At 30.4% G+C, this 27782-nt stretch overlaps 2 protein-coding genes across 5 annotated transcripts; both read left to right on the top strand.

Annotated features, from left to right (window-relative positions):
- On the top strand, positions 1–27776 carry LOC105784733 (uncharacterized). Of its 4 annotated transcripts, none has more exons than XM_052632463.1 (4): positions 1–308; positions 26723–26816; positions 26906–27010; positions 27278–27776. In XM_052632463.1, the coding sequence occupies exons 1-4, from the start codon at positions 154–156 to the stop codon at positions 27545–27547; spliced, it is 624 nt and encodes a 207-aa protein (XP_052488423.1). In that variant the 5' UTR covers positions 1–153; the 3' UTR covers positions 27548–27776. The 4 variants fall into 4 exon arrangements, with proteins under 4 accessions (XP_052488423.1, XP_052488422.1, XP_012466127.1 ...); XM_052632462.1 differs by lacking the exons at positions 26723–26816; positions 26906–27010 and adding exons at positions 1433–1526; positions 1616–1720 and having other exon boundaries at positions 11–308; XM_012610673.2 differs by lacking the exons at positions 26723–26816; positions 26906–27010; positions 27278–27776 and adding exons at positions 1433–1526; positions 1616–1720; positions 1986–2603 and having other exon boundaries at positions 20–308.
- On the top strand, positions 5648–8325 carry LOC105784732 (uncharacterized). Its single transcript, XM_012610671.2, has one exon. The coding sequence runs from the start codon at positions 6257–6259 to the stop codon at positions 7964–7966; it is 1710 nt and encodes a 569-aa protein (XP_012466125.2). The 5' UTR covers positions 5648–6256; the 3' UTR covers positions 7967–8325.
- Positions 27777–27782: the final 6 nt, after the last annotated feature.

Consider the following 27782-nt stretch of genomic DNA (forward strand, 5'->3'; position numbering starts at 1 on the left):
CATATTCAAAAGCCTTTTAAGTTATTTGTTGGTTTCAGTGTAAATACGAAGCATTTCAATTTCCAGTTTCTTAGAGGGAGGCGTGGCTGCAAAAGATTAAGGAAGAAAACTTGCAGAGACTCGGATTAAGAGGCAAATTCGAAAAGGAAAGGAATGGAAGATTTTGAGAAGAAGGTTTCAATAAAAGACTCAATGGAGATTGAACAAGAAAACAGCAATTGCAGTAAAAGCAATGAAATTCTCAATTTACTTCGCAAATTCCTTGAAATTCAACAGCGTAGAGCTCAGGCTTACTCCAAGCTTAAAACGTAAGCCTTCTTCATTTCTTTTTGCTCCCCAAGAAGAAACCCCTAATTTTGATTTGGATCTGTTTAAATCCATTCTTTTATTTCAATTTTTTTTCTTATTTATAACTATTTCTTGGGGTTCGCTAATCAATACTAGTTTTAAATTGCTAAAAATCAGGGAAAATATTAATGAATAGCGATCCATGCGTCTATTAGTTCTTGAAATCCCTACCTTGGGGTTTAAATTTTTTTCTTATTTATATATATTTTGGGGGTAAATAAGTGAATCCGTGCGCCTAATTAGAACCTGGGTTTTTCAGTATGAAATGCATGTACTTATACTAACGCTTTCTTAAGCTTTATCTTGAAATGAAAAGAGTAAAAATAGGAAATTGTTTACAAAACGTTTCTTATGGCTGATAATTCATATATTCGTGTTGTTTTCATGTTGGAGTGATAAGAATGTACTTTGAACATGTATAATATTGAATTCCTTAAATTTGGAAAGTCATGTATTTGTGTAGTTTTCGTGTTTAAGGTATTATATACTTCTAAAATTTTACGGACATGGTGCAAGAATAGGAAATTGTTTGTAAAAGGTTTCTTTGATGCTTAATGAACCATTTTCACGGAATATTGTGTCCTTGAGTGATTAGAATGTACTTTGAGTAAGTCCCATATCGTGTTCTTTAGACCTAGTGATCTTTGTTTTACGTTGTATTCATGTTATTTATTGTCATAATGTTTAAGGTGTTATATACTTATAAACTCTCTGCACTCAGTAATTCATGTTATGTAGATTTTGATACATTTGTATATTAATCTTGTCTTGTTCGTATTATTATTTGGATAAATCTGATTTTTATCATCCAAAAGAAGCAGAAATCTGCAGCAGTACCAACCCAATGCAGCAAAAGAAACTATGAAAAAATGATCTAAAGATAACTATTCATGTTTGTATTATTTTTTGTATCATGTTTTTATTTGTTTTTCTCGTTTGCTTGTATTGTGTGTTCTTTGCCTGGTATAAATATAATGCTTCAAAAGGCTTCGACTGAATGTACTATATGTTATGCTTTTGTTAGGTTTACTATGTTTTTTTTAGAGAGAATTTTGAACGTTAGTTTTGGCATTAACCTAATCAGGGGTTTTTCGGAGTATATGAAATCAGGAGGGGAATTGGCCTACCAGCAGCTTTGCAGTGAGATCACAGTAGAGTTCAATGATTGCTCGAAACAAGTTCTGAGTTCAACACCTGATCATATAATAAACTTTGAATTCATTTTTTGAGACCATATGTTCTTACTACATCATTGGCTTGAGTGCAGGTCCTTGAGATGGAATCTCTGTTTTTAAACCCTGATTACTGCCGAGTTGATCTAGCTGAGCTGCTCAGAGCCATTCAAACACAGGAAAAGCAGAAATTACATTTGGTATGTCTCTAGTCATTCTTGTACTATTGCTGCTAAGATTATTATATTGAACAATGGAATTATAATTTAATGTTGTCATTCTATGTTATCGGAGATGAGTGTCAGGTATGGGTATATAAAACTCAATTTCGTTATTATATTAAATATATATGATTCATGTTCTTTGTCATCAACCTTCTTACCTGTATGGCTATATTTAATGTGTGCCTTAATGTAAAATCCTGCATTCTCTGCTGATGAGGTATTATATATATTCTATACATAGACTGCCACGATTCAGGTCTTGAAGAAGGCAGGTCGTCCATCAGAGCGTCTGATGAACCACGAGAATTGCTCATTTAAGAAGCCAATGGAGCATGAATGTGTGCATCTCCAGGAGATAACAGAAGCTGCTGGAACCGAAGAAGCAGAAGCAAATGCTGAGTATGATAATGCTCTCAAGGAAGCCATTAGAGGAGTGCAAGATGCTGTAACTGCCATTAACGAACATTTAGAAGAAGTGAGATATGAAATTGCAGCCCTTGAAACAGAGTAAGTTCACTATTACATAACCCAAAGTGTTTAGTCACTCAAATTATATAGACCCATAAGGATTGCAAGAAAAGGGTTCGGGTTCGGGTCAAGGTTGGTGTAAAGTGCATGTTCTGTGTGCTGGGTTGGGTCAAATTTGGTCTAAATTTTTTGTGCTTGATATATATGGTTTGGTTGATGAAATGTAAGGTTTTAACTTTCCTTTTTTTAATTTCAGTATAGAAATAGTTTATATTCTGGCGTTGAATAGAATTTGGGTATTCTTTTAGGTTTCGAATTGCTTGGTTGAGAATACGTGCTGTTTATTGCTTTTTAAGTCATATCATTTTTTGTATAACAATTAGACTTATCATGTATTGAGCCACCTGGTTCGACCTAAAGGGTCGTGAGAAGATTTAGATAAGAATATAGGCTTGAAATCAGGCTTGGGCAAAAAAAAAATTATTGAATGATTGGATTATGATATATGCGAACTGTGACTTATAGTTCTGTCATTTTTTACTGCAAACAATTACTGCTATATCTTTGTTTATTATCTCAAGAGGATTTGAAACTTCTAATTGATTACAAATATTAATATTTTCGAAAATTGTAGAGCAAGTTAGGTGGGAAAATGAAAGAAAGTAATGGATGGTATAAGAGGATTTAAGAGTTATGTGTTATGAATTAATTAATATTCTTTTTGCTAATAATATTAATTTAAGAGTTACTTAGTTGAGGATTTAAGAGCACGGAAGTCTAATTAAAATATAATTTTGTAATTATGTTTTGTTTTATTTTATAATAAAAAAATATGAACTTATTCGAGGGTTTGATCCTTATTTATGGAAATAGAGTATATTTTATGGCTAACTGTTTATCTATTTGAAAAATATTTGTGATAAGAGAATTAATCACTGTTATGCTGTTAGTGATGGACACTTAATTTTTTTTTTTTAAAGAAAATTTCAAAATAGTAAAGACCAAATAGTGGAAAATTTTAACAAATTTTAAAATAATTAGGCTTCAAAACATAAAGCTTACATTCTTTTAAGTAACTCTTTTTTCGTATCTCGTCAATAGGAGCATTTGGGTATTTATACTATCACAGCTTCATGACTTGACTCCACTGTTTTGTCTTGACTCCATCGTTTCTATAATTGGCATTCTGTGCGGGCTTCAGACTTGTTGAATACGTGTTTTGTCCTAGATTTGCTTGTAGTGTACGCGGTCATCTTTATTCTTGGGGTTAATATTCTGAGCGGGCTTTAGGCTCACAAGACACGTTTCACTCTGGGCCGCTTGCAGAACATGTCATTTTCCTTTTGTGAACACCTTGGGCCTTCAGCTAGCATCTTGGGTATATGCGAATTGGCGTCGCAACCCTTACTTGGTTCATGCAAGTTGGATCCGCAAGCTCACCTTACAAGTAAATATATATATATATATATATATATATATATATAAAACATATTATAAATGAAATAAAATATATAAATTATTAAAATTGCCAAAAGAAAACATTAATAATTATTAAAATAACAAAAAATAAAAATTATGAAAGTTTATTAAAATTGTTAATAAAATTTACAAAATAGTTACCAAAACTAAAATTCTTTGTGCTTATAGTGAAGCAAAGCACAATTCTTTAAATTTTTTTAAAAGTCTCAAATATGCGACTTTCCCATATACCTTACTTCCTACAATTAACTCTAATTTTATTAATCCATCATATGAAATTAATTCAGTAAATTTTTTAAAAATAAAATATATTTATTAAATATGAATTAAAGTTCATAAATTTTCAATCTACTTTTATAAAAATAAATGTTGATGTTTTCAAGGATTTTAACCTTTGTTTTATAATAGTGAAGTTATTAAAAAATCATATGGTGATGATAATATCTCTTAATTTTTCCTTCCTTATTGATAAGTATGCATAAAATCTATTCATGGATGAGAGGAATGTTTTTTGTGTTTTTTTCTCAAAATCAATTAAATCAATTAAATTTTTTCTCATAATATATAAATAACAATAATATCGAATAAAACATACAAGCATAACAATTGCTTATGTGTCTCGATTGTTGTCCACATATTCATGACATGAATTTTTCAAAAGATAATCAAGTCTATAGATATATATATATTTGCATTCAATTGAGCCTTTGAACGTTAAAATTTTGATTTATTAAACCATTTGATTGTTAAAGCTAATGGTCAACTGTTAAAAGAGTAACGATAGCTATTTTTAGAGGTTGTTTTCACCACGTGGCACATCAGGTTTGTGCCATGCAATGAAATAGGACATTTTATATTAAAAATCATATAAATATCTACAAATTAAAAACATTATAAATGGAATAAATTCTAAAATTATTAAAAATTGATATTTTTAATAAATATTAAGAAAACATAAATATATATAAATTACAAAAATAAAAATATTCATGTATTTATGGCATGATGAAGTAATCTTAAACCCACAAATAATCAAAGTAGTTGCCAAATTTATGAATAAAAATAATTTTTATACTTTCTTTAAGCCCTTATACTTTTTTTAAGTTCAATTGAGTTATTGAACGTTAAAATTTTAATTTATTGACTGTTTAACCGTTAAAGTTAACCGTCAATCATTAAAGAGTAACGGTAACTATTTTTAAAGGTTGTTTTCGCCACATGGCACACGAGGATTGTGCTATGCAGCAAAATATGATATTTTATATTAAAAATAATACAAATATATACAAATTTAAAATATTATAAATTTATAAAATGTATAAAAGTACAAAAAATAAAAACATATTATAAATGAAATAAAATATATAAATTATTAAAATTGCCAAAAATTAATAATTATTAAAATAACAAAAAGTATATGTAAATTACAAAAAAATTAAAATTATGAAAAATATTTAAAAATATAGGAAATTATTAAAATTGTTCTTAAAATTTACAAAATATTATATAAAATTAAATTTTGAAAAGAAGAAGAAGAAGAAATCATCAGTCGTAAATATTTAAAAATATAGAAAATTATTAAAATTGTTAATAAAATTTACAAAATATTATAAACAAAATTGAAATTTGAAGAAATGATGAGTGGTAACTATTTCTTTCTTTACTTCCTACCTCTTTCTACCCATCTCTAATGAATTTAACAAAAAAATTTAATGGCAGTTAAAAATTTAAATTGAAAAATAGAAAAACAAAATTCTTGAAAATAAAAATACGAAAACTAAAATCTAAATGCATTAAGAATAGAGAAACTTTGAAAATTTATTCTATAATTTAATTAAGAAATAAAATAAAAGGGTTCATTGATGAAGTGTTAACAAAGTATAAAGAATTATATACCAAACTTGTTTGCAAAGAAAAGAAAAGAAAAGAATACTACTTTCATTAAATAAAATAAAATGCTTTTGCCTGAAAACAACAAAATTGAAATTTGGAAAAGAAGAAGAAGAAATGATGAGTGGTAAATATGAAAGAGAAGATAGTTGGCATCTTTTCTTTTTTATTTTATTAAATATGAATTGCAATGCCTTCCACCATCTTCACCCTTCTTTTCTTTCTTTACTTCCTACCTCTTTCTACCCTTCTCTTTTTCTCTCTTTTCTTCATCCTCTGCCTTTCTTTCATTCCTATCATCTTCTTCCTCTTTTTCATTTCTCACAACCACACTAATTAATCGAGATGAAGAACGAGAATGAGAGTGCGAGTCACGACAAGTCGGTGCAACAGATTCTGCATCATTTTCATAAGGAACATCCCTTGGTGTTAGTGGCAGAGCAAAGCAATGAAGGTCTCCAAGCTCACTGCCATGGATGTGGGGAACTGCTTTCAGCTCCATGCTTCACTTGTATTCTTTGCAATTATCACCTTCACAAGCAATGTGCAGAGGCACCCCTTTTACTTCGTAATCACCCTCTCCATCCCCAACACCCATATCTTTTTCTTTGACAAAGGCCACATCCTGATAATGACTTGGTATATGGTTGTGCATTATGCAAGGAAAAATGTAACATGTTTTTTTATAAATGTCGTAATTGTTGGTTTTCCATTGACATCAAATGTGCTCATTTATCTTCTTCATTTAAGTTTAGCCAACTGTCCAAACATGACATCCACCGACATCCATTGTCCTTCATAGAAAGTCCCATGGCCATATATGTACTCAAAAGATTGAACTGCTGCTGGTGTCATGAACCATTGATAGATGCTACATATTTTTGTTCTGATTGTCCATCATTCATCATTCACAAGAAATGCCTTGATGAGTTACCCACTGAAATCAATCACCCTTCCCACCACATACACCCTCTTTCCTTTCGTTATACTGATCGCAACCATTTTTGCAACCTATGCCAAAAGGAACATTTTGGAGCTTTTTATGGCTGTTCTCTTTGCCATTTTAACATCAATCTTGAATGTGCTTTGCTGAGGTCCATTGTTGAAGACAAAAGCCGTCATCAGTACCCACTCACCTTATTTTGGAGACAAGACTCATTCATTTGTGATGCATGTGGCACTGAAGGAAATTACATTTCTTACACATGTTCTACATGTTTCACCACAGTCCATAAGAAATGCATTTCACTCCCACGCATTATCAAATTTTCTCGACATGATCACTGCATTTTTCACAAATATTTTCTTCAAACACAAGAGCTTACAAAGCAAGATTGCAAGATTTGTTTCAAAGAAGTGAGACTAGAGCGTGGGAGTTACTCTTGTGGGAAGCTAGGTTGCAATTACGTTGTCCATGTGAATTGTGTCTTAGAGAATCAATGGTTGTACAAGGTAATTGAGGACGAAAAGCAATATGAGGAGCTTAAAGAAAAATCTATGCAGTCTTCCATCATTCGTGTTATTGAGGTGAATGAAGCTGGGGAAGCTGCAAAGATTGAACATTTGAGTCATCAACATTGCTTGGTGTTAGCAGACAAGATGGAGGAGGAAATTGATAGAAAATGTGATGGGTGCATGCTACCTATCGCAAATATTTTCTATTATTGTTCAGAATGCCCCTTTTTTCTTCATAAAACCTGTGCTGAATTGCCAAGAATCAAGCAACATTGGTTTCATCAAAACAATGGCACCCTCAATTTCGACAGCTTCAAGCAATGTGCCTTTTGCTATCGAGATTGTAGTGGTTTGTTCTACAAAATTGGAGGATATTGGGACATGTGCACAAGGTGTGCTAAAGTTGCTGATATCATTGAATGTGAAGGACACCAACACTTTCTCTTTTTTGATTTCAAATACAGGGAGAAATGTAATGGTTGTGGCGAGCTGAATTGGGATGGTGCATTCAGATGTGGAAAGTGCAGATTTGCTTTGGATTTTGGATGCTTAACATTACCACATTCAGCTCTTCACAAAATTGATGAACACAAGCTAAAGCTTACTTATCATGATGATAAGGAGCAAAGTTATTGTGATATTTGTGAGCAATATAGAGATCCAAGCCTTTGGTATTATTCTTGTTCAATCTGTGATACTTCTGCTCATATCGAATGTGTTCTTGGACAATTTCCATTTATAAAGGATGGGAGCATAGTGCCTTATTATTGTCGCAAACATTATTGTGCTCTTAAATTTTTTAGGAAGGTCGAGGGCTTCCCTGAATGCTCTCGTTGTGGAAAGTTTTGCCAAGAAGAAATTCTTAAGTGTGAAAAGTCTACATGCAACTATATTGTCCACTACAAATACGAATGCCGTCGGGGTCACTAAGCCTAATGCTTTGTGGTAAGTACTCTAAATGATTAAAAAATTATTTTTCAATCATCAATGTTGTTGATTGCTATTATTTCATGATTTTGTTTTCATTATCAATATCAGTTCTAATTACTTTCATGGTTGTAGATGTGATTTATTCAAATAAAAAGCACCAAAGGATTTATTTGATCAAAGGAGTTCACAAAGGATTTGGCATTTCATTCCTACTTCTTTGATGAAAGGATGCTCGAATTCTAAGTGTGATTTGGTTTCATTGTTACTTTGTTATGATTTGATTTCAATATTACTTTGGGATTCATCTATGATTTGTTTGGGTTTGTAAGATTTGAATTATTTCTTATTTAAATTATCTTAATTAATTTAATTATTCTCAACACATTGCTTCTGCTGTCATTAATCAGAGAACCAATCATATAACCAAATTTTATGCTTTAGCTCTCAACTCTCAGACCAACTGTAGAAAAGTATTATCTGACACTTCAACACAACTATCTAACCCTTGATCGTGTTCTTGCTGGTGCTTCAAGAGCCGGCCTAGAGGGACTAGTTGGTGCAGCCTGCAAGATTCAAATATCAGAAACAATTTATTTATAACCATAGTGAAATATTGAAACCAAAGAAAGAAAGAGAGATAAAGGAGAAGATATGGTTCATTGCAGTCCATGATTATCCAGTAGATGAGAGATTTGACCATTACTCTTGGAGGCTTGTCTTTAGAAGAAATCTTCGATTGGGAAGAGATGCTTAATGATCTTAGATACACCATCTCTATTCATGAGCTGGTCTCCTAGAGAGCCGCTAAAATCATTTGGCAGCTTGATGACTGAAGCAATTTTGTAAGGAAACATCTTGGTGGTCAAATCTAAAGTTGAGGCATAGACATTTCTTACTATTGCGGCAGGGATAAGGACTCATTTTGGACTGCCTCGGATGTTAGTTGGGTAAAATATAACACGGGCTCATTTTGCAATGGCTACCTTGCAAGACTCATCTGAAGCAGCTTCTCCGCTTGATCTGGGAACAAAGTTATAAACAGATATGCGCCTGCACCATTTCATGAGGTTAGATTAGAAGAGAAAAAAAGACTTCGACGGAAGTTTTTTATGGCTATTGAATCACTTACAAATGTGTGCAGTTCCAAGCACGGCTGAATTCTTGCCTTGAATTGTGACCAAACCAGCTTTGCCAGCATCTTGCAACTTAGTTGTAACTACAGAATCAAATGTACCTGCAAAAACAAGAACTATTTCATGCTTTGCTCCTTGCATACATCACAACCACAGTCATTACAACAGCAAGCAGTTGATGTTTAACCTGGTTTTACAGTTTGAAGCCCTGATGTTATACATTCTATATTCTGAAAACCAGCTTGCTCCAATTTACTGGCTGCAGAAGTCCATCTTTTTATTAAGCATGTGGGACACTCATGTCCGATGCATACTCAACAGTGTAAAACAGACTGAAGCAATAAAACCACTCTAAGTTGCAATATTAAGTGAGCATAATCCATGAAGCTAATTGTACAAATGCAAAGTAAACAGAGAAGGAACCCGACCTCCAAAATTGCACAAGAAATATCAGGATAAAATGAGCGAACCATTTGTCGATTTTCCCATCATGCTAATAATTCATGCCGTATGCTGGTTTCTATAATAAAGGGTTGTGTTCATGTAGGTTGTATTTAATGAAGTAATAATCAACATGTAGGTCAAGTTACAAACCTTCAACTGATGACCATGCAATTCTGATTCATTTAACAGTAGAGCACTTTGAGCAGCATCAACTTCAACAAATTCAACATAGCCGAATCCTTTAGGTTGACCAAGCTTGTCTGTCAAAATTTTTACTCTGATCACAAGATTGGAATTGCTGGTGAACTTCCTCAGGTGTACATGCATAGTCTACCTGATGTTACAAAGACATATAAAGAAATAGAGAGTAAGAAAGATGTACAAAACATTGAGATCATTTATTAATTGTACACCTAAACAGTCTATAAGGTACCTAAACAAGCCAAACAAAGCATATGCCAAACTAAATTAATGTTTCCCCTGAATAAGTTGTTATCTACTTATGGGTGAAATTAGTTTGAATCACATTGAACTCTCCATCTGTAATAACTAAGATTTAATTGTTCATGCACATGCACATGGGCAAAACAGAGATTTTCAAGCCACATGTACACAAGCATAAAACCAAATTGGGTTGAAGGGATCAAACTGGTCGAACTACTCCTACATCCTTTAACCAAAATAAAAAGCATGATCACAATTTTATTTGAATAAAGAAGAATATCAAAAAAATTATAGAGAACAAGATCACAAAACATCCTGACAAAGCATATTCCAAGCACCAGCAGGAGGGGAAACAAAAATTTGCAGCTCGAAACCTATGTTAAACCCCTGTTTTGCCTGCCACTTGATTCGCACTTCAAGGGAGACGGACAATGCAAATATCCCAACCACGTCCGCACAGTTCTAATATATTTCTAACCAATGCCAAGTTATCAGAAGCAGCCTGGTCATCATTCAACAGCTGGAATCGTCACATTCCATCACGGGCGACACCAATTCACTTAAGAAAATTACAAAAATATTTTTCTATAAATAAAATTAGTTATATTATTCAAGAATAACTTAATCCATTAACTGCCAGACATATTTTCTAGAAAAATAAAACAACTACAAAAACTATATATAATAATAGAAACAGACAATGAGTTTTGGAGTTAAAAGGAAAAAAAATCTAACCCTTGGATGGTGTTGTTGCTGATGCTTCAAGAGCCAGCCTAGAGGAGCTAGCTGGTGCAGCCTGCAAGATTCAAATATCAGAAACAATTAACTTATGTCCATAATGGAATCTTGATACCAAAGAAATAAAGAGAGATAAAGGAGAACATATAGTTTGAAAAACATGCAGGAAAAAAAAAGGAAATAATTAATAATAACAAACACAAAAATAAACGATTAAGAAAACTCTACTGAAACTTTTAAATAAAAGCAAACTTAGAACGACCCAGCATGAGACTAATCTTAAATCATTATATATAATTATTCAAACAATAAAATATTTAATTCATAGCATAATAGCATATTACGCATTATGCAATGATGATTCAATAAATTAATGCATGTACAATTATATTCATGGGCAGACGGACGTACAGGTAGTGGTGCTAGAGGTCACTGGTGTAGCTGTGGAGGTGGTGAGCGACACTTAATGCTAGGGGTTTTCTTTTTTAAGAAATAAGAACATATAGGGAAGGGAATTAGGGATTGGGAAGGGGAAGGGGAATGATCGAATAAGGGATTGGGTCTGGGAGGGAATAGGGTAGAAAAAATTAAGTGATAAAATAAGGCTGGGTTCGGATCTGAAAAACTTTGCTTAAAGTCTGATCTATTTTTTAAACTGATATTATTTTTAAGTCTAAACTTATTTTTTAAGAACTATATTTTTGAAAAATAATGTGTGCTTCCTTTTAAATACCAAAAAAAAAAACAAACAAACAAACAATATTCTTTAAGCACAATTAATCAAAGTAAAATACTTTTTAATTAGCAAAAGTAAAATTTTTGTATTTAAATTCTTTGTACTCCTCCTTTTAATTAGCAAAAGCAAAACATCTCATTTACCTTGATTGATGGGTGAATTATATATAAAAGAATATATAAATAACAATAATATCGAGTGAAATATGTGAGCATAATAGTTTTTATGGTTTTGACTATTGTCCATATATTCATAGCATGATTAAGTAATCTTAAATCCGTAAGAACCAAAGTAGTTACCTAATTTACAAGTAAAAGAAAAGAACAATTTTACTTTAATAAAGAAAGCAAAATATTATTCTTGTAGAAATGCTTTACTTTGTTTGATTTTTTATAACATATAAACTTTACATTGTACTTAATTGTCTTTTCCTTTAAAAAAATTTTGTGTGTATGATACGTCGATGTATTAATTTTTTAACAATGATGTAAAAATTAAGACTAAAGGATCTTTAAAACCCTGAATTTTTCAAAAATAATTAAGCCCTTATACTTTTTTTTTTTATTCGATTAAGCTATTGAATGCATTTTAATTTATTAAATTATTTAACCGTTAAAGTTAACGGTCAATTGTTAAAGAGTAACAATAACTATCTTTAAGGCTTATTTTGGCCACGTGGCACACTAAGATTGTGCTATGCAACGGAATATGATATTTTATATTTATATTTATATATATATATATATATATATACAAATAATACAAATAATACAAATATATACAAATTTAAAATATTAAAATTTATAAAAATAACAAAAAGTATGAAGTTAATCATTATTAAAATTACAAAAATAAAAATTGTAAAATTATGAAAATATTTAAAAATATAGAAAATTATTAAAATTGTTAATAAAATTTAAAAACTATTATAAAAAAGCATAAAATTGTTAATAAAAATATTTAAAATAATTAAGTTATTATTATAAATAATGTCATTTTTATTATTTTTCAAGTTAAACCCATCAACAATCTAATTTGCAAATAAAAGAAAAGAACAATTTTACTTTTATTTAATTGTCTTTTCTTTCATGAAATCCGTATTTTTTTAAGTGATATGTTTTCGGATCAAATTCTTTAATTTTTAACTATGAAAAAATATTTAAAATGTAGAAAATTATTAAAATTGTTAATAAAATATACAAAATATTATAAAAAGCATAAAATTGTTAATAAAATATTTAAAATAATTAAGTTAGTATCATAAATAATGACACTTTTTTTTTATTACTATTTTTCAAGTTTGTTTTATTATTTATGTTCTAGGTTTGTGATTGCCTCTCTCTCAATAATATTGTCTTCGAGGTTTAAACCTACGTTCTTCGCTTAAGAATGCAATGTGTATTATCAATGCAATATGCAATTTTTTTTGGCTTATCGATTTAATTGGTTTCCAATTAAATTCTTGCAATTAATAAAAAAATCAATTAAATATTTTCTTCTTCAATCATATTAATCGTTAAACTCAATTGATGGACCAATTAGATATATAAGAATATATAGATAACAATTTCTTGTTGTCCATGTATTCATGGCATGATGAAGACCCATCCAAAGTAATATATAGATTACAATTTCGTATGATTGTGGACTGTTGGCCATGAATCCATGGCATGATGAAGACCCATCCAAAGTAATTGCCTAATTTGCAAGAAAAGAACAAAATTTACTTTAATAAAGAAAGCAAAGAATTATTCTTGTAGAAATGCTTTACTTTTTTCGAAATTTTTTTATGACATATAAACTTTACTTTTAATTTAATTGCCTTTTCTTTTAAGCAAATTTATGTTTTCGGATCAAATTCTTTGAGTATAACATATGCATTGAAATTTTTAACTATGATGTAAAAATTAAGGCTAAAGGGTCTTTAAAGTCCCTCAAGTTTTTCCCAAAAAAAAAACCAATTAAGTCCTTATATACATTTTTTTGCATTCAATCGAGCTATTGAACTTTAAAATATTTAAAATATAGAAAATTTATTAAAATTGTTAATAAAATAATTAAGTTATTATCATAAATAATGACATATTTTTATACTAATTTTCAAGTTCGTTTTATTGTTTGTTCGTGTTTATGACTATCTCTATCAATAATGTCATCTTCAACGTTCAAATCTACGTTCTTCGCTTATTGGTATGGTATACTTAGACTACTAATTGTAATTCTATAGAATGATTGGATTTACATTTAATCTACTATGTGGATAATTATTTAATTTGGATTATTTAGATGTAATAAACAAAATTGAATTTTGAAAAGAAGAAGAAGAAATCATGAGTGGTAACTATTTCTTAATTAGCAAAAGTAAAATAGTTTGTTAGAATATTAAAAATGATTGATATGAAAGAGAAGATAGTTGGCATCTTTTTTATTTTATTACCAACTGATTTTCATTTTACCATTTTACTATAACTAATCTTCTTTCTACTTTCAATTAACCAAACCACAACGCTTCAATCCAATTTAAATACATATATATTTATTAAATATGAATTGCAATGGCTTCAGGTTGATGTTTCAAACCATCTTAACCATTCTTTTCTTTATTTACTTGCTACGACTTTGCAGGCAACTATTTTTCACTCATTCCTTTCTTCTTTGTTTTATTCATCCTCTGTCTTTCATTCATTGCTATCATCTCCTTCATATTTTTCATTTCTCACAAACACACTAATTAATGGAGATGAAGAACGAGAATGAGAGTGTGAGTGAGGGTGAGAGTGAGAGTGTGAGTGAGATTGAGAGTGTGAGCGAGAATGAGAGTGAGAGTGTGAGCGAGAATGAGAATGAGAGTGCGAGTGTGAGCGAGAATGAGAATGAGAGTCACGACAAGTCGGTGCAACAAATTCAGCATCCTTTTCATCAGGAACATCCATTGGTGTTAGTGGAAGAGCAAAGCAATGAAGGTCTCAAAGCTCACTGCGATAGATGTGGGGAACTGCTTTCAGCTCCATGCTTCACTTGTATTCATTGCAATTATCACCTTCACAAGCAATGTACAGAGGCACCCCTTGAACTTCCTAATCACCCTCTCCATCCCAAGCACTCAGACAAAGGTTTTTTTCTTCGACAAAGGCCAAATCCTTTTAGCGGTGTATATGGTTGTGCATTATGCAAGGAAAAACGTAACATGTTTTTTTATCAATGTCTTTCTTGTTGGTTTTCCATTGACGTCAAATGTGCTCAATTATCTTCTTCATTTAAGTTTAGCCAACCGTCCAAACATGACATCCATGAACATCCATTGACCTTCATAGAAAGTCCCATGGCCATAGATGTACTCAAAAGATTAAGCTGCTCCTGGTGTCATGAACCTTTGACAAATGCTATATATCTTTGTCCTGACTGTCCATTTTTTATCCTTCATAAGAAATGTTTTGATGAGTTAGCTACTAAAATTAATCACCCTTCCTATCACATGCACCTTATTTTTCTTAACCGTAGTGATAGTGGTTGTTTTTGCAACCTCTGCCAAAAGCATCATTCTGGACCTTTTTATGGTTGTACTCTTTGCCATTTTAACATCAATATTGGATGTGCTCTTCCGCACCCCCACTTCCCTCTGCTACCGCCGTTCGTCACGTCTCATCCGCCCCTGCTCTCTGTCTCTGCAGCCCGCCACAGTCACTTGCAAACATGCAACCAAGAAAAGCAGAAACAGACCACAAAAATAGTAGCAAAAATAGGGGATTTGCTTTTATTTTTTCTCCTCTTTCTCTCAGCTATAAAGCCGAATATGCTGTATGGGAACGGGGCATTTTTTTCGGACATCAACAATAAAAATATAGAGATTTCCATTATAGAAGGTGATTTTCTTGAATGTTTTAGTTATTTTATATTTTTAAATAAATAAATAAAACAAAATGGGGTTAGAGGCGTACCTGCGGCCAGGCCATGCGCCACTGTCGGAGGATTCCTCCGTTCGCCAAGGCTGTGTAAACCCTTTAGGGTTTCGTCGGAGTCGCGGCCAAAGGAGGGCGGAGGTCGATAGGCCATTTTCCTTTTCTTCCATTTTTGTTTCAAGAGTACCCAAATCGGGTTTATTTTGTTAAAGAAAAAGAGGAAATTCTGAACTCTTCCATCTCAGTTCTGCGCCCTTCCAAGCTTGATGTTCCTAGAGCGGTTCGCTCTGCACCATGGAGTGTGCTGCTCTTTGGTGGACGGTGACCAGTATAGGTGGTTCTCCATTCTCTCTTCTCCTATACGACCTTTTTTTCAGTCAATGAGACTGTATATTGCAGACTGCCCAGCATATTGCAGACTGGCCTGCCCTACTTTGTTTTTGCAAGTGAGTGACGAACTTACTGACTTATTATGTTATAGTGTACATGGAACAAATTATTATTATTATTATTATTATTATTATTATTATTTGCAATACGTAAACTTTTTTTTCCATGATTTTAACTTTGTTTATTCTTTTGATGCATCATTTTGACAAGCTTATGAGGGATGTCACTCGAAGCTTATATTCAAACAAAAATAAGTTAACTTAGGGTGGAGTTAGAAATTTTTTTAGAGTGCCGAATTAAATTCTAACTTTTATAATAGTAAATATGTAATTTTATCATTTTAATAGTTTATATCTTTATAATTTTTAAAAGATTAAATCAAATTTTTATTATTTTTAGGCGGTCAAAGTGTAATTTTACCTTTAATAATTTAAAATTTTAAAAATTTTAAAAGATTTAAATGAAAAATTTTTCATTTTAAGGGGAGCCGGACTTCTGCCACCCCCTAAATACGCCCTTGAGTTCACGCAGAATCTAACCACATTCAAACATGAATTTGATGTGCATTAGCTCAATTATTTGCCAATAGTATCTTTTATAGTATGAGTTGATGAGATTCTATATATGAATATAGTAATACCCAGGTACATAAACATGCAGCTAGTCTAACAATCAGTGTGCATTGTAATGATTGATTTGTAAGTATTCAGATGTATTACTTGTAAGTAATTGTAATTGTAATTTCAATTGAAGAAAAAAAAAATCTTTATTTTTATGCTAACACATACTCGGACATGGTTATGGGATACAATTATCCTAATGTATCAGAAAATATAAAAAAAGTGAAATCAATGTCGTTATTTGGACTTAAATAGTTATGAATCCATGGAGAACGGTTAGGATACGGCTTCTAAAGTAGAACAATGTGTGATGGCCTTTTGCTTGCCATCTTTTCATATATTGTAACTATCATACAATGTGTTGCCATCTTTTTATATAGTACAACAATATGGGTTCAACGATGTGTGATGGTGCCATCTTTGCATATGTTGTAGCTATAATACAATGTGTTGACCATAATTCTTAACATCATTTATAGGGCCAAGATCAGGTTCAATAGGTGAGAGTTCATTGATCATTGTCAAGGGTTTGATTTGATCCTGGTATGATCATTGTTCGACAATTGTTGTTTACCGAAACAAGCAAGATAGAGATGTTCATCAGTCATTGGTAGGTTTCAATTTCTGTACAGTTCAATATTAAAGCTCGACATTTCACGTTCTTGAGTCACAGCAAGCCATGCTTAATAGGCTAGGAGATCATCATCTATTTGGCTAATAAATCCATCAAAAATAATAAAATATAAAAATATAAATCACTAATCACTAACTCTAATGGGAAATGTAAACTCATTAGTAGAAAGAAATCGTATTACCTTGACAATGTGTCGGGGACCGACTTGTATAAACAACAAACAAGTAAATTTGGAGAAGATGAACACCAATATTTTACGTGAAAAACCCTCAAAGAGGGAAAAACCACAGGTAAAGGCGGCTTCGGCTTTTCACTAATTGAATAAATAAATGAGAGTGCAATATGAAGAAATAAATTTAAATGTACTAAACTACATTACCCAAACCCCCGAATAAAAAGCTCAAAATCACAAAGCAAACCGGTAAACAAAATTCTAAATCTCATAGACACTCATCAAAAAGTATAAAATATTATCTATAATTATCACAAAACTCTTATCAAAACTCATATGCAATTAAATCTTGTCGCCCCAAATAAAAACAGTAGAGTTTAATTGGGAAAAGAATACGAGACATACCCCACTCAATAAAATGAAGCTTTCCTTGCAACGAATGAAATGCTATTGTAACAATAAGTCGAGTTCCCCTTCAATTTGGTTGGTTTTGGTATCATATCAAACAAATGTGTGATGGCTATGTTGAAAGAGAATAAGTTTTTCATCATATTCAAAGTTAATAAGTGAAGTAAGTATTAGTAGATCTTGTGAGATGGTACTTAATGTTGAGTTGTTTAATCCACATATCCAATACGCCATATTCTTTCATCGCCTATACCTTATAAACATTCACATTTTGTTGGCGTTGTTTGAAAATTAAGGAGAGGAAGTTCCGATGTTCTGTAATAAAAAAAGTTAACATCATTGTGGAAGTATGGATCATTCGAAAAATCAATCTCTCGAAAGATCTCCTCATCAAATTGAAATGATACGATGGTTTGGATAATTTTCATAAATTTAGTCCCTGCCAATGAAAAGCACCATCGAAACTCCCTTAGCCTCGATATGAAGACAACAAATCCCACCCTAAATTAACCATTTTCATCTATTTCCAAGAATTCATGTTTAAACAATAAACTTGAACCTAAACCTTTGATGAAGCGAAGCAGACTGTAGCTAACCCGTACCACTTCATAGTCATTGAATTTATGACAAAACCCAAAGCCAATGCCGACAAGAAAATCATCATAACAATGCGGAAGCTCCATAATTTCTCCTGTGAGAGGATTACAAATATGTATTCTCAATGTATCGTCATTCTTCAAGAAGGAACATCTCTTATTACTTGAGCAAGTTAATCCATTGATCGAACCAATCATATTTTTTTGTGGTTCCTAAGATAACTTTTTAATTGACCTCAAAAATTGGATAACCCATCCATATTTTTACCTAGCATTTAAAAGTAGAGTTTTAATTAGACATGTTCATGGCCAGGTTACCTATCTAGGCTCGAAAGCCCATCTAAAATTCAGAAGAGTTTGGGAAAGAATATTGATCCCAAAAAATAGGCTTGGACAAAAAAATTAAGCCCGTTTAAAATATGGGTCAAACTCGGGCTTGAACATTCAAGGCCCAAGCACGACCCATTTTAAGTTTATAATACTTTATATTATGTTACTTTTATATATTATGTAATTTAAAACACATTAAAAAAATAAATGTATACTAAATATATAATACTATTCTAATGTAAATATTAAAAAATATATTAAGATGACTATATAAAATTTTTTTAATAAATAATAAATATATAAACTTATTAAATATTAAAATAAAACAATATAAATATATATTTTTTAAAATTTAAAAAATAATATGGATAGATCTAAAATGGATTTGGGTTAGTTTTTTGCAAATATGAGCAGGTTTGGGCAAAATTTTAGTCCCAGATTTTGGGTCATGTAGGGCATGGACAAACATAAAGTATAATAATATCATACTTAAGCCTAACCCAAATTCGATCTGATCCGACCCATGAACACCTTTAGCTTTAATCGTAACGTTTATGATGTCAAAAAGTATAAGCACTACAACAAATTAAGGTTTTAGCGGCGTTTTTAGTGGCATTTGGACCAAAAATGCCGCAAATAAATACCATTAGTGGCGCTAACCAAAAAAGCCACTCTAAGTCATTATATAGTGACGTTTGTGGAAATAGCGCCGCAAATAGTACATATTTAGCGGCGTTTTATGCTATGAGCCACAAAAGTACATCGAATGAGAGCAGCCTTAGCGGCAATTTTCCTATAAACGGCGCAAAAAGTAAAGCAATAGCGGCGTTTTTCCCATAAGAAAGAAGTTTGTTAGACATATTTTGGGTTATCGAAAAGTGCTAAGTTTCTGAAACTCAAATTTGAGTGTTGGATTGGGGTCTAGGATTAAAATGGGCATGTTGAGATTTTCTGAATTTTTACAAGTATTTGATTGGTCATTAGAGAATCATATCCATGTGCGTTCATGTCTGAATATGCGTCAAACATATATACTTTAAGAAAATTAAAAAATACATATTTTTTTATGGAAAATATTACACACAGTTAATACAGAGGTTAAAATATGCTTTAATCCTTATATTTTTTCAGAATTTGAGATTTAATCCCTATACTTAAAGGGTTAAAATTTCAATTTTCTTACTTTTTCAATATAAAATTTCTAATCCAATATTAGTTGGGAAATTTCGTCAATATTTGTCAACTTAACACCTCTCACACTAGTATGCAAAGAAGAAACATGAAATAGACAAATGAGTAAATTAAGTTGTCGTAAGTTTTGAAAGGTTTATATGATAAAGAAAAAGGCTTTTTAGCTTAGTTTAAAAACATTGTGCTAAGGTGAAGGTCTCAAGCATAGGTTGATTTTGATTTGTTTTCGGTTTTTCGTACCACTTTTTATCGTTACACATAAATAGTGTTGGAAAAATTACTTTTATGGGAACTTTGAGGCATATTCTCAATAGATAAATGTGGAGAGTTGAATCATAAAATTATGATTTCATATTCTACTCCATGAGACCTTTACAACGGTATACCATATGCTCAAAATGGTTGTGATGAATGAGAAATTAATGCTCAAAGTAAGCTACTTGGAAATATTGTTGAGGAAAAGTGAAGACTTAGATACCACATTGGTTAAATACCAAGTGTGAGATGTGCTAATATATGTGAACTCTCTTAAAAAATAATTGAATGATTAAGCTTGTAACCTTGGCTTGGGTGTAAGGGGGTTTAAGTTTTAAATCTGACGAGGTTGGGGTGCACACTTGCATGACGTGGGCGACCTGAAACGTTAGGCTATTTTAGCCAAATGTAATGTTGGCTTTGATCAATCTTGTTGTTGTATCTTTTGGAGACATTCGACCAACGTTATTCCAAGTACAGTAGGAACAACCGAATCTGTCTTAAGAAAACTATGTTTCATAATAACACTATTCTTTCTTCTTTATTTCAACTTTATATTTCGGTTTTGTTTAATTTTCATATTTCACAATTTAATTATAAATTGTTCCATTTACATTTATTTATATAAATATTTATTTATTTATTATCTATTTTGTTTCACTAACGTGTGTTTTGTCTAACAAAATGACTATTACGATTTTATTTTTTTTCAAACCGCCAATGCAAATTTGATATTGCACGAAATTCTAATTAAAATATAATTTTGAAATTATGTTTGGTTTTATTTTATAATAAAAAAATATGAACTTGGTTGAGGGTTTGATCCTTATTTATGGGAATAGAGTATATTTTATGGCCAACTGTTTATTGTTTGATAAATATTTGTGATAAGAGAATTAATCACTATTATGTTGTTAGTGGTGGATACCATAAATTTTTTTAAAAAAGGAAAATTTCAAATGAGTAAAGACCAAATAGTGGAAAATTTTAACAAATTTTAAAACAATTAAGCTTCAAAACACAAAGCTTACAGATCCGAGAACTCCCCCCGCGCCTCTCGTGGTTCACCTTGCATTCAATCATTTGGTGGGACCTATTCGGATCACAGTAGGTGACTCAATTTTATCTAGAACTCGGGTTGATGATCAGCGATGTATAACACATCCTATTATTGTTCTTATTAATTTAAGAGTTATAGAATAATAATTTTAAGTATGGTTAATATTGGATTAATAAATATAGTTTTGAGTGTTTTCCAAAACTTATACACCATATACATATTTTCTTGGAAAACTTGAAATGAATTTTGGATTATTTTCAAAACTTAAGTATTTTAGAATAATTAAGTTATTATTATAAACAATGACATTTTTATTTGTTTTTACTTTTGTTTTATTATTTATTTTCTAAGTTCATGACTATCTTTGTCAAGAATGTCGTCTTCAATGTTCAAACTTACGTTCTTTGTTTAAGAGTGTAATGTATCTTATCATTGCACCCAACATTTTATTAGTATGATATACTTAAACTAATAATTGTAATTCTATACTTTTTTTTAAGAAGCTTGGTTTGACTCTATGACAACATAGGAAAACTATAGATTCCAATAACCTTTGAAACTAGATATTTAATTACTATTCATAACAAATTTAGAGAAAACACAGGGCATAGCTAGGAGTTGGTAGTCAGAACGATCCAAAATCGTGGGTCTTGAAAAAGTATAGTATCGGGCCTCCGTCTTAGTAAACCGAGTTAGTAAATAATTATTAGGAGTAATTATGAGTCTAGTAATGTGTCTAATTAAGTTTTAATTAGATGAATTTAGTTTAATTAAGAGAAATTAGGAAAAGGACTAAATTGAATTAGGGTAAAAGTTGAATTATAGATTAATAGAAAATAAAAAGGATTAAAAGGCAATTATGCCATTCTTTATAATTGAGGCGGTATACGTATAAAAAAAATCAAAGATTTTTATGATTAATATGTATATATGTTTACTTAATAAATAAGATTATATTATATTATATTATATTATATTATATTATATTATATAACTAAAGAAACAAAGTAAAAGAAAGAAACAGAATAAAATTTCAAAAGAAACAGAGGAGAAACAGGGGAGAAAAAAGAAAGAAAAATAAAAGAAAAGAAGAATTTTACTTTTATTTAATTGTCTTTTCTTTCATGAAATTCGGATCAAATTCTTTAAGTATATTGTACTCTTGATGCATTAAATTTTTTAATTATGATATAAAAGTACAAAAAATAATATAAAACATATTATAAATAAAATAAAATATATAAATTATTAAAAGCTCCAAAAATATATAATTATTAAAATAACAAAAGAATATGTAAATTAAAAAATAAAATTTTAAAATTATGAAAAATTTAAAAATATAGAAAATTATTAAAATTGTTAATAAAATATTTAAAATAATTAAGTTAGTATCATAAATAATGACACTTTTTTTTACTATTTTTCAAGTTTGTTTTATTATTAATGTTCTAGGTTCGTGTCGCCTCTCTCTCAATAATATTGTCTTCAAGGTTCAAGCTTACGTTCTTATTAATAAAATAAAATTTACAAAATTTATATAAAGCATAAAACATTTAATAAAATAATTAAGTTATTATTATAAATAATGACATATTTTTATAATAATTTTCAAGTTCGTTTTATCGTTTGTTCGGGTTTATGACTATCTCTATTAATAATGTTATCTTCAAGGTTCAAATTTATGTTCTTCGCTTAAGAGTGCAATGTATCTTATCACTTGCATGCAACACTTATTAATATGATATACTTAGACTATTAATTGTAATTATACAGAATTATTTAACTTACTATGTGGATAATTATTTATTTTGGAACATTTAGATGTAATGAACAAAATTGAAATTTGAAAAATCATCAGTCGTAACTATTGAAGTTGTGAAGAATAAGGCATGCTTCCTTCTTAATTAGCAAAAGTAAAATAGTTTGTGCTTACAATATTAAAAAATGATTGATATGAAAGAGAAGATAGTTGGCATCTCTACTTTCAATGCCTTCAGGTTGATGTTTCAAACCTTCTTAACCTTTCTTTTCTTTCTTTACTATTTTTCACTCTTTCCTTTCTTCTTTCTTTTCTTCATTTCTTTTTGCTCCCCAAAAAGAAACCACTAATTTGGATTTGGATTTGTTTAAATCCATTCTTTTATTTCAATTATTTTTCTTATTTATAACTATTTCTTGGGGTTCGCTAATTAATACTAGTTTTAAATTGCTAAAAATCAAGAAAAATATCAATGAATAGTGAATCCATGCGTCTAGTAGTTCTTCAAATCCCTCCCCTGGGGTTTAATTTTTTTCTTATTTAGCGAACCCCAAGACTTAACAGTAAGAGGTCGTTCACACAGCAACAAACCAGTAGACTTTTATTAGTAGCAATGACTGGGGCTATAACACTGACCATACAAGAAGACATAAGGTGAAAAGACCAGTCAGCTGGTGTACTTCACTAGCCGTGAGTTTTTAGAACATGAAAAGTAAGGAATTCTAAAGTTTATAGTCATTGGAAGAATGGTTTAGTTTAATAGTTGCATCAAAGTTTAATTGGTAGGAATTATGTTCCGGAACAGTGGCTGAAACAGGGTGATCCAAGAAACTTATGCATAGCACCAAAAAGTAGGGTTTTAATGGGGCCAAAAGATTTGATTGACACAAGTTGACTAAAACCTATGCTACTCAGGCTTGGAAGTAAATGATAAATGCGGGTATGTGTCAGGTAAGGGTGTGCATCTGCTTATCTTTTTAAGTATCAAAATATGTTTAACATTAATTTATATTGACTGCATAATTCGATTCAATTGATTCAACCATCTAAATCAGTGACTCGGAAGTCATTCTGGTTTGACCTCTGATCCAACTTTTTATTCAACTCTCAAAAGCATTAAAATAGACCTATAACATTCTTTATATAATAATTAGATTTGATTATGGATTGAGCCACTTAATTCGACCTAAAGAGTCGTTAGAAGATTTAGATAAGAAGATAGGCTTGAAATCAAGCTTGGACAAAATTTTTTTTATGGATTATGAAATATGCATACTATGAATTATAGTTCTGTCATTCTTTACTGCAAACAATTACTGCTATATCTTTGTTTATCTCAAGAGGATTTGAACCTTCTAATTGATTACAAATATTAATATTTTCGAAAATTGTAGCTTACGCGGTCCTCTCTGTTTCTAGGGTTAACATTTTGAGTAGGCTTTAGGCCCACTAGACACATGTTTCACTTTGGGTTGCTTGCAGAACACATGATTTCCCTTTACATATTTTCTTAGAAAACTTGAAATGAATTTTTGAATTATTTCAAAACTTAAGAATTTTAAAATAATGAAGTTATTATTATAAGCAATGACAATTTTTCTATTTTTTTTACGTTTATTTTATTATTTATTTTCTAAGTTCATGACTATCTTTCTCAAGAATGTCGTCTTCAATGTTTAAATCTACGTGTAATTCTATATTAAAACAAATATTAATTTTAAGAAACATATTTAAATTTGAAATATTTGATTTATATTATTTTTTAACTTACTAAATCCATGTATTAATCAGCCTCTCAAATAAGTCACTTAAGCATATACCTTACTTGCTACAATTATATCAACTAAAACATATGAGCATCAAAATTCCTTTTGCCATGAATGCATCATTATGTAATCTTAAACCCATGAATAATCTAATTGGCAAATAAAAGAAAAGAACAATTTTACTTTTTATTTAATTGTCTTTTCTTTTATGAAATTCGTGTTTTTAATTGATATGTTTTCGGATCAAATTCTTTAAGTATATTGTACTCTTAATGCATTAAAATTTTTAATTATGATATAAAAGTACAAAAAATATAAATTATTAAAAACTCCAAAAAACATATGTAATTATTAAAATAACAAAAGAATATGCAAATTACAAAAAATAAAAATTTTAAAATTATGAAAAAATTTAAAAATATGGAAAATTATTAAAATTGTTAATAAAATTTACAAAATATTATAAAAAGCATAAAACTGTTAATAAAATATTTAAAATAATTAAGTTAGTATCATAAATAATGACACTTTTTTTACTATTTTTCAAGTTTGTTTTATTATTAATGTTCTAGGTTCGTGATGCCTCTCTCTCAATAATATTGTCTTCAAGGTTCAAGCATACGTTCTTATTAATAAAATAAAATTTACAAAAATTATATAAAGCATAAAATATTTAATAAATAATTAAGTTATTATTATAAATAATGACATATTTTTTATACTAATTTTCAAGTTCGTTTTATCGTTTGTTCTGGGTTTATGACTATCTCTATTAATAATGTCAGCTTCAAAGTTCAAATCTACGTTCTTCGCTTAAGAGTGCAATGTATCTTATCATTGCATGCAACACTTATTGGTATGATATACTTAGACTATTAATTGTAATTATACAAAATTATTTAACTTGCTATGTGGATAATTATTTATTTTGGAACATTTAGATGTAATAAACAAAATTGAAATTTGAAAAATCAACAGTCGTAATTATTTAAGTTGTGAAGAATAAGGCATCTTTTTTATTACCAACTCAATTTTACATAACTAATCTTCTTTCTACTTTCAATGCCTTCAGGTTGATGTTTCAAACCTTCTTAACCTTTCTTTTCTTTCTTTACTATTTTTCACTCTTTCCTTTCTTCTTTGTTTTCTTCATTTCTTTTTGCTCCCCAAAAAGAAACCCTTAATTTGGATTTGGATTTGGATTTGTTTAAATCCATTCTTTTATTTCAATTATTTTTCTTATTTATAATTATTTCTTGGGGTTCGCTAATCAATACTAGTTTTAAATTGCTAAAAATCAGGGAAAATACCAATGAATAGTGAATCCATGCGCCTAATTAGAACCTGGGTTTTTCAGTATGAAATGCATGTACTTATACTAACGCTTAATTAAGCTTTATCTTGAAATGAAAAGAGTAAAAATAGGAAATTGTTTATAAAACGTTTCTTACGGCTGATAATTCATATACTCATGTTGTTTTCGTGTTGGAGTGATAAGATTGTACTTTGAACATGTATGATATTGAATTCCTTAAATTTGGAAAGTCATGTATTTGTGTAGTTTTCGTGTTTAAGGTATTATATACTTCTAAAATTTTACGGACATGGTGCAAGAATAGGAAATTGTTTGTAAAAGGTTTCTTTGATGCTTAATGAACCATTTTCACGGAATATTGTGTCCTTGAGTGATGAGAATGTACTTTGAGTAAGTCCCATATCGTGTTCTTTAGGCCTGGTGATCTTTGTTTTACGTTGTATTCATGTTATTTATTGTCATAATGTTTAAGGTGTTATATACTTATAAACTCTGCACTCAGTAATTCATGTTATGTAGATTTTGATACATTTGTATATTAATCTTGTCTTGTTCGTATTATTATTTGGATAAATCTGATTTTTATCATCCAAAAGAAGCAGAAATCTGCAGCAGTACCAACCCAATACAGCAAAAGAAACTATGAAAAAAAGATCTAAAGATAACTATTCATGTTCGTATTATTTTTTGTATCATGTTTTTAGTTGTTTTTCTCGTTTGCTTGTATCGTGTGTTCTTTGCCTGGTATAAATATAATGCTTCAAAAGGCTTCTGACTGAATGTACTATATGTTATGCTTTTGTTATTTTTACTATGTTTTTTTTTGAGAGAATTTTGAACGTTAGTTTTGGCATTAACCTAATCAGGGGTTTTTCGGAGTACATGAAATCGGGAGGGGAATTGGCCTACCAGCAGCTTTGCAGTGAGATCACAGTAGAGTTCAATGATTGCTCGAAACAAGTTCTGAGTTCAACACCTGATCCTATCATAAACTTTGAATTCATTTTTTGAGGCCATATGTTCTTACTACATCATTGGCTTGAGTGCAGGTCCTTGAGATGGAATCTGTGTTTTTAAACCCTGATTACTGCCGAGTTGATCTAGCTGAGCTGCTCAGAGCCATTCAAACACAGGAAAAGCAGAAATTACATTTGGTATGTCTCTAGTCATTATTGTACTATTGCTGCGAAGATTATTATATTGAACAATGGAATTATAATTTAAAGTTGTCATTCTATGTTATCGGAGATGAGTGTCAGGTATGGGTATATAAAACTCAATTTCGTTATTATATTAAATATATATGATACATATTGTTTGTCATCAACCTTCTTACCTGAATGGCTATATTTAATGTGTGCCTTATTGTAAAATCCTGCATTCTCTCTGCTGATGAGGTATTATATATATTCTATACATAGACTGCCACGATTCAGGTCTTGAAGAAGGCAGGTCGTCCATCAGAGCGTCTGATGAACCACGAGAATTGCTCATTTAAGAAGCCAATGGAGCATGAATGTGTGCATCTCCAGGAGATAACAGAAGCTGCCGGAACCGAAGAAGCAGAAGCAAATGCTGAGTATGATAATGCTCTCAAGGAAGCCATTAGAGGAGTGCAAGATGCTGTAACTGCCATTAACGAACATTTAGAAGAAGTGAGATATGAAATTGCAGCCCTTGAAGCAGAGTAAGTTCACTATTACATAACCCAAAGTGTTTAGTCACTCAAATTATATAGACCCCGCAAGGATTGCAAGAAAAGGGTTCGGGTTCGGGTCAAGGTTGGTGTAAAGTGCATGTTCTGTGTGCTGGGTTGGGTCAAATTTGGTCTAAATTTTTTGTGCTTGATATATATGGTTTGGTTGATGAAATGTAAGGTTTTAACTTTCCTTTTTTTAATTTCAGTATAGAAATAGTTTATATTCT

The sequence above is a fragment of the Gossypium raimondii genome, chromosome 6 (genome assembly GCF_025698545.1).
Source record: "Gossypium raimondii isolate GPD5lz chromosome 6, ASM2569854v1, whole genome shotgun sequence".
NCBI classification, from domain to species: Eukaryota; Viridiplantae; Streptophyta; class Magnoliopsida; order Malvales; family Malvaceae; genus Gossypium; species Gossypium raimondii.